Source organism: Oncorhynchus kisutch, linkage group LG7 (genome assembly GCF_002021735.2).
Source record: "Oncorhynchus kisutch isolate 150728-3 linkage group LG7, Okis_V2, whole genome shotgun sequence".
Classification (NCBI taxonomy): Eukaryota; Metazoa; Chordata; class Actinopteri; order Salmoniformes; family Salmonidae; genus Oncorhynchus; species Oncorhynchus kisutch.
In genome coordinates, this window is record NC_034180.2 from 2,197,120 (window position 1) to 2,205,054 (window position 7,935).

The 7,935-nt window shown below is 42.4% G+C and overlaps 1 protein-coding gene across 1 annotated transcript; it reads left to right on the forward strand.

Moving 5' to 3' along the window:
- The first annotated feature begins 3,577 nt into the window (after positions 1–3,577).
- Positions 3,578–7,657, forward strand: LOC109881011 (POU domain, class 4, transcription factor 2). Its single transcript, XM_020473189.2, has 2 exons — positions 3,578–4,494; positions 4,808–7,657. The coding sequence occupies exons 1-2, from the start codon at positions 4,282–4,284 to the stop codon at positions 5,735–5,737; spliced, it is 1,143 nt and encodes a 380-aa protein (XP_020328778.2). The 5' UTR covers positions 3,578–4,281; the 3' UTR covers positions 5,738–7,657.
- The last annotated feature ends 278 nt before the right edge of the window (positions 7,658–7,935 follow it).

Here is a 7,935-nt window from a genome sequence, read left to right on the forward strand (position 1 = left end):
TCTCCTAACAAGCGTTGACCTTCTGCACCTACATGTAAAGAACTCCCGAGATCAGAAGAGGAGGAGGAGGAGGAAAAGGAGGAGGGGGAGGCTGTGTGTGTGTGAATAAAGGCATCACCACCACCAGGAGCCAAGAGACTTCATCCTCTCCCCTCTCCCCCTCTCTTCTCTTCTCTCCTCTCTCTGCTCGTGGTGGGTGCAGTCAGAGCATTGTCTATGTGTTCTATTCTCTCTTCCTCTCCTCTCCGCCCTTCTCGTCCTCCTCTCCTTTCTCTCACGGAGTGTCTCTGTTCTGCGCTAGCAGCAGTTATACCTTGTTGGCGGAGGAAGCCACAAAGGAGCGGTAGTGTAATAAAAACAGCGGTCTCTGGTGATCCGGGTGTAATTGGGATTGTTAACGTGGAGAGCTCCTGAGGGAGACTGAGTGGAGGAGAAGAGTGTGTCTGTCTTTGTGTAAAGTAAAACACACATGCTCTGCTCCTCTCTCTGCAGCGTTCCTTGATTCCGAATAAGTACAGTAGTCAGAGCTAAAAGAAAAAAAGAGCAAACAAGTCACCTGAGCAAGTCACCTGAGCAAGTCACCTGAGCTATATCAAACCCTAGCTGCTACTATTATGCTTTTATTCTTTGTTTTATTTTGATTTTATTTAGGTGCTTTTTTATTTCCGTGTTGTAAAGCTCCAGTGAAGCCCGGTTTGGATTCAGAATTCCTCAGAGAACTTGTGTTTTTAAGAGAAAAGGAACGTGCTAGTATTCAGGCATATCTTTTGATGAGGAAGGAGCTTTCTGCTGTGTTTATCCACTGAGTCGCTGTATCATGATACAAATTGAGGCACAACACCTTCGACATAATCGGCGCATCGAGGTGTAATATTGTATGTTGAAGTCAGCAAGTCATATGGATGGTTAGTCCTCTTACATTAATGAATTATTAATGAGTAGTACTTAGCTATTAATTCATTTGTAGTCAAATCATTGACTAACTTGACTGCATTTTGTTGCTTCGGCCAAATGTTCAATAATGTAGCCCGTAATGCTTACTCTGTTTTTATAATGCAATGGAGTGTAATGTAGAGCACCTATTGGAACAGCAAGGTAGACAGGCCTACAGTGAGATATCTGCTAGTACTTTCCCTAATGACTAAATAACTCATTGTATTCCACCATGCAGTCAATGCAATGAGGCAACGTTCCATTTTCCAGGAGAAATGGCAACATTTCAAATCAAATCAAATTGTATTAGTCACATTTAATTTAACTTCATAATTTCACTAACTATTCATGCTTTGTAGTAGTTAGGTTTGTAAGATTTGAGATATCCTCCATCAAACATGAGCAGCCTATAGGCCTACAGGCACCGTGAACGAGCGCATTTAGAACTAGGCCTACATAACTTCGATTAATATTGTAGCCTATTGAACACTGTCAAAGGAGAAAACGCACTTCAAAGTCAATTGCTTGCGAGTACAGCCCAATTGATTTATTTGACCTAAGTTATACTAGCTTACTTTGTTGTGTGTTTCATTGTGGAGGAAAATTTCATACGCCGATTTATAGGTGGTGAAATATAAATGATTTCGTTAAAGTTTCATCATAAATCAGTCCGTCGCTATATGTGAGGAGACACTGATTGCCCCTTGATGTCTCAGGGCGCGGGCGCGAGGGTTGGCTTCAGCCCGCCTGTCGTCCCACTTGAGAGGCAAACCGCCTGCCGGGTGGCTCTCGCGATGTAAAGTGCTTGTGCACTATCACCAACAGCTTTGTTGCAGCCGTGGGGACATATTAAATGTCTATGTGCATCAAAATCTTACCGAAAAGGCACTGACAACTAGTGCGCTAACAAAGAGAGCCATCGTGTTGTGTGTGGTCGAGACAAGTGCAGCTTCGCGTCATCGTCTGTAGCAGAGCGTGCAGCAGGGTTTTTGCATGCTATATTCATGGCCCAACATCTGTCCTCTCAGCGTTAAATTGCTTTATTGACTTCAGCATAGGCGGTGCCTAAATTGATCACAGCATATTATCAGATATAGGAATCTTAGTTATTATATGTTGGTGGTTTTGCGAGGATAATTTGAGAGCTTGTTGAGGTTCTGGGTCTCCAGTTTGTCCAATATGCAGGCATTCCCTTACAGTAAAAACACATTGTCTGCATATAATATGATTCTTTACAATACAATAGCATAGTTGTTTGAAAATGAACCATAGAAGCTTTGACTATACTATAGTACTATAGCTGTTTTTATGAACGGAGTATCGGTTTATTGACAGATACTGATAGATAGGCTACAGAAATTGGTATTTACTGAATAGCATTTAAAAATGTGAAGAAGAAAATTAAAAAACAAGAGTGACAACTATTTAGCCCACAACTACCTTTCAACACAATCTCTTTCCCTCCCAACTTAAATGAAATTATTATTTTCAAGCTCAATGATCATCACACTACGATAACCAAAATACACTCAGAGGGGTGACTTTGTAACCAGAGACGAATTGCTATATCTGCAGACAGATTCCAGATTCGGTGATTTTTTTTTTTTTTAGATATAGGCCTTACCGTTATATTTTCCATGTGGGTATTCAATCACCATCTTATATCAATTAGCCCATCCAATGGACTTCAACATATTAAACAAATTAGACAAGCCTTGTTAATTACAATATGATTAAAGGTTTGTAATTATATCACTGATGAAGTAGCCTAATTAGTATAAAGATATGATAATAGCCCGCTGCGACAAGTATATAATTGTATTGGGTTTGCAATTAAATCCTAAAGAGTTTTAAAAAACCCACTTTCCACTGTCATTGATCAAATATTTCACACACGACGCTCGTCCATGCACCAGTGACATAAAAATTCACCATATAGCTCGTCTATTGATTATTTCCATAGCTAATCTCAAAACGAATAAATTCGTCAAGGTGAATTACGCGCATAAACAAGATAACGCGGGAGCAGGTCACTTATTGAAAAGCTGTTTCACATAGCCCTAAATTAATTTTAAATCTAGTAATCTTGTCTTTTCCCCGACCCCTAATTTGTTTAAAGATGTTCCTACTGTCTTCATTTTGCCTATGATGACATAATGAAATGATAGTCAAGCATTTAACTTTGATTTATCTTGCCCCAACAGGGATGTCGCTTCATGGAGCTGTCCAAGGTACTTTCCTCATATCCATCCCTAGAAGAACTTTCCTATTTCCTCTATTGCCTAATTCGTATCTTTAAACTGAACCCCACTTTTAATTTGTTTTTAAATTAAACGGCACAATATGAAGAAATAATCATGGAAATGGCTCGGCTATATTTGGTTATTTTTCCTCTTTCCATGTGGATCCCAAATAAATTCGGCGAAGAAGGACACAATGCTGGCTGGAGAGCTGTTTGAAATGAATGCCTTGTCGCAGACTGCCCATGCGCAGAGTCCCCAGCGGCGGTGTGGCTAATGAAGAATAATAAATCATGAAAGGTTTTTCAGGTACAGCCGAGAGAGTGTAAGAGGAGAGGGGGCGAGTGAGAGAGAGCGAGGGGGGAGAGAGAGAACGAAAGAGCGAGCGAGAGAGAGTGTGTGAAAGAGTGAAAGAGAGGCGCAGAGAGAGAGAGAGAGAGACACAGCCTGCCCTTCGCCTCAGAGCAGAGGCAGATCGAGTCCCCGCAGCATAGAACGTAGTCGAGGTATCGAGACTGTCACCGGTATCTCTTAATTACAGTCAATTGTGAAACGGAAACTTTGCAGAAAAAAAGATAAACGAATAAGACAATATTTTTACGCGCGGTTGTGTTTTGGAAATCCGTACCAGGAGGAGAGAAAACAACTTTTTTTTCTACTATTAGTTTTTCGTTGCATAATCTTGGAGGAGCTCCCCAAAACAACGACACATCCACGGCGACCAAAATAACACTCTTGGAGGACGAAATTTAGAGAAAGAACGAACGAGTAATAATAACATTATTTTTTGTCATCGCGCCACAGCCCATAGCGGAAGAGGTAAACGAGGGCGCAGGCGACATTCGATTGCATGGCGCGTGCGACATCTCCTCTCCAGCAAAACTACAGTGCGTGGCCATACCTCCATACACAGGGCTAGGTAATAATATATACGCCAACAACCAGAGAATTGGATGTTCATCTTTCCATATTGTAGCAGCAACAGTTACAGTATATAAGACAGTGTCTTCAGATTCCCGGAGAAGCAACACTGGGCTTCAACTCCAATCGAAGAGGCGGAGTCTTAACTTATTAAAAGGAACTTGCCGAGACTCGGACGCCTGCAAACATGATGATGATGTCTCTGAACAGCAAGCAGGCATTCGCCATGGCCCACGCCAGCTTGCCCGAGCCTAAGTATTCCTTGCATTCCTCCTCGTCCTCCACGTTGACTTCGAATGCGCCCTCCTCGTGCTCGTCTTCCCGACACAGTAGCACCATCATCAGCAGCGGCGGAGGCAACTCGGAGGCGATGCGCCGAGGATGTCTCCCAACCCCACCGGTACGTATTCTGCATAATTACCGCTTAAAGGCACATTTTGACAGCCCCCTTTTTTTCTTGATGTTTTTTTCATGTCTGCACAGCAAATCACCCAGCACCTCCATTTTTTTTCCCTTCCTCTCTCCAACTTATGTATTCAGTCGGGTTTGCCTTACATATTAATTTTGATGACCTGGGATGTTGCATGTGTCTTGTTTTGTGTGTTCTTTTTTAGGATTTTTTTTCTCATCTCATTCAGGAAATGTTTTAAACCGCGGAGTGGAGTGAGAATTCCCAGCTGACAGTTATGTGTGCATTCTATTTGCAATTGCAGAGCAATATATTCGGAGGCTTGGATGAGAGTTTGTTGGCCCGCGCTGAAGCTCTGGCCGCGGTGGATATTGTCTCGCAGACCAAGAGCCACCACCATCCTCCACACCACAGTCCCTTCAAGCCGGACGCGACCTACCACACCATGAACACTCTCCCCTGCACCTCCTCATCGTCTTCTTCCTCGGTGCCTATTTCTCACCCTTCAGCCCTTTCCGGCCACGGTCACCACCACCATCATCACCATCACCACCACCACCAACCCCACCAGGCGCTGGAGGGCGACCTGCTGGACCACATCACCCCAGGACTGGCTCTCGGGTCCATGGCAGGGCCAGACGGCTCCGCAACTGCGCACCCTGCTCACATGGCGGGCATGAACCACATGCACCAGGCAGCCCTCAACATGGCTCATGCCCACGGGCTACCATCCCACATGGGCTGCATGAGCGACGTGGACGCCGATCCCAGGGACTTAGAAGCCTTCGCTGAGAGGTTTAAACAGAGACGGATCAAACTCGGCGTGACCCAGGCGGATGTAGGGGGAGCCTTGGCCAACCTGAAGATTCCTGGCGTGGGCTCACTCAGCCAGAGTACCATCTGCCGATTCGAGTCCCTCACCCTCTCCCACAACAACATGATAGCTTTGAAGCCCATTCTACAGGCATGGCTGGAAGAAGCCGAGAAATCACACCGGGAGAAACTCAACAAACCCGAGCTATATAACGGCGGAGAGAAGAAGCGGAAGCGCACGTCGATAGCAGCACCGGAAAAGCGATCACTGGAAGCTTACTTCGCCATTCAGCCGCGTCCTTCCTCAGAGAAAATCGCTGCTATAGCAGAGAAACTGGACCTCAAAAAGAACGTGGTGCGGGTCTGGTTTTGCAATCAACGGCAGAAACAGAAACGAATGAAATATTCTGCATGCGTCTGACTCTGAACACTCGCTCTAAAAAAATAAAAAATCAACTATCAACCTACGTTGAGAGACTGAACACTGTTTAGAGACGATTTGTATTATATTTCTTATCACACACTTTTTCAATCATCAATGACTTGTGCTTTGAACAACCCGAATAATTCATATACATTCAAAATGACTGAAAGCTCAAACCACTACTGCGGTCACGTCTTATTCGCAACAAAAGGGATGTGGAGTCATGTACAGGAGCATTTGAACAGAGCAAGTAAGACCTCTGTTTTTTTTTTCTCCACCTAGACCTACTATTCTTCACCCTTTTGTGTCAGTTAAGTATTATAGGCTTTAATCACACGTATTTTTTTGGTTTATGATATTGGTTAATTTATCATAGCCTACAATATTGAACGTCCTGAAAAGAACAGTTGTTTACCATGGGAAAATAGGCCTACAGTATTTTGACACAGCACTTGGTCGGTGCCTATTGGCATATTATTAGTGTGTTTATATTTTTTGTCGCAAGGCTACATTTCCCCTGTGAGTTTATTATTATGACGATGCAGTCTGGCATTAATTCCGGGTCCACGAGGGGAAATAGGACAGTACAGTAAGCGCTTGCTGGGTCATGGAAGCTATTATTAGAGTATTGCCAAACAACGCAGTGTAAATGATTAATTTAGCGGTCACATGACCTTCATTTTGTATCCCATGTAATTAATTCCACCTATTTCGTTTTAAAGTGTGATGATAAAGCTGAAAGATGAAGAAACGTGGTAAGATATAAAGCAAAGACCCAGAGTTTAGGCCCAAATCGAGCAACACTGTTAATACAATATAGCTGGTGTAGGGGTTGTTTTCTATTGCATAAGCATCTATCTGGCTGTAGATGGGCCTATAGAAATAGTGGATCAAATGTATGCATTTGATTGGGGTTTACAATTGCCAAATATGATTGTTTTACTACCGTTTGCAATAGGGCTACGTTTGTTTTTGCCAGCCAACGTGGGTCTGTTTCTTATGAACTATTTATTAGATGAGGCCGTGTTTACATCATTATATATTTATTGGGATTCCCCCTCCTCTTCCTCCTCCCTCGTTTTGCTTGAGAAAAGCTCATTCTGACAGCAAGTGAAACGTGTTTTCGTATAGGGAAATGACAGCTAAATCTAGACCTATAGTCACGACTTTCATTTCGTTTCTGCTAAACGTTCGAGATGGTACAATCGAGAGATATATGCGATAGTATTCTCTTTTTAAATTATTTTTATGTATGTTTTTTTTCTGGTTATTTATTTGTATAAATATGCGCATCATTATGAAGTCGTTGCTTGTTAAATTCATCTTGTTTCGTGATGTTTTCTTATCGAGAAAATAACCGTTTCATGGAAGTATACGTGTAAAATGTAAATATTTCATTGGAACCAGTTGCACATAATTATATCCGTACAGGTTTTGCTGTATTGCTGTTTTAGCTGAGGTACCTTCTTTCTGTGATGTCTGTTGCTTTTGGATTCCTGGTCGAATTATTTTTGTATTTATTTACTACATTAATGTATCTTTAAGTTATTTAATAATTGAATTGCAATATGTGTTTCATTAAAGAACAAATTTTAACATTTTATTGGACCTTTTGAATGAGTGTATTTGTGTAGGCCCAATTCTTGGAAAGAGCGAAATGCTTGGATACTGCATCTGCGCATTGCAATGCATTGTCAATCTAATTTAAAGACACAAATTGAATTGAGAAATATATTCCTTCAAGCATCACTGCAATGATCATCCTTGGATGTAGGCCTATGTCATTAAAGGATTTATGTTGGAGCTAAATCTGTATTTTATGCTGAAAGGTGCAAAGATAGACCATCAAGCATCAATAGATTCTATTTTTACATATCCAATTTCTCTACAAATTCCAGAAAAATCCCATTACTGTCCCACCATGCACTGTAAAAAAGACACGTGCTTTTTTCTACTGCCAGCTCGCTCTTGCAGCTCGCGGTAGCCTACCTGAGAACAAATGCTAATATTCTATTAGAGTCTAATCATGAAGTCTATAGAGAACTGGATAGGTCCCTCGAGCGCAGCCCTGCCAGATGTCAGCCCGCCAGAAAAACAGCCTCGCCTGCCAATGTGCCCGTCTCTATTTAAATACACAGTCAAACACTGCTCCGGTGCGAGGCATGATATGGCTTTGAAGCAGGCTAGGCTACACC

Coding starts and splice junctions, on each gene's coding strand:
- LOC109881011 (XM_020473189.2), top strand. CDS start 4,282: ATGATGATGATGTCTCTGAACAGCAAGCAGGCATTCGCCATGGCCCAC. Junction 4,495..4,807: donor GATGTCTCCCAACCCCACCG/GTACGTATTCTG, acceptor TTGCAATTGCAG/AGCAATATATTCGGAGGCTT.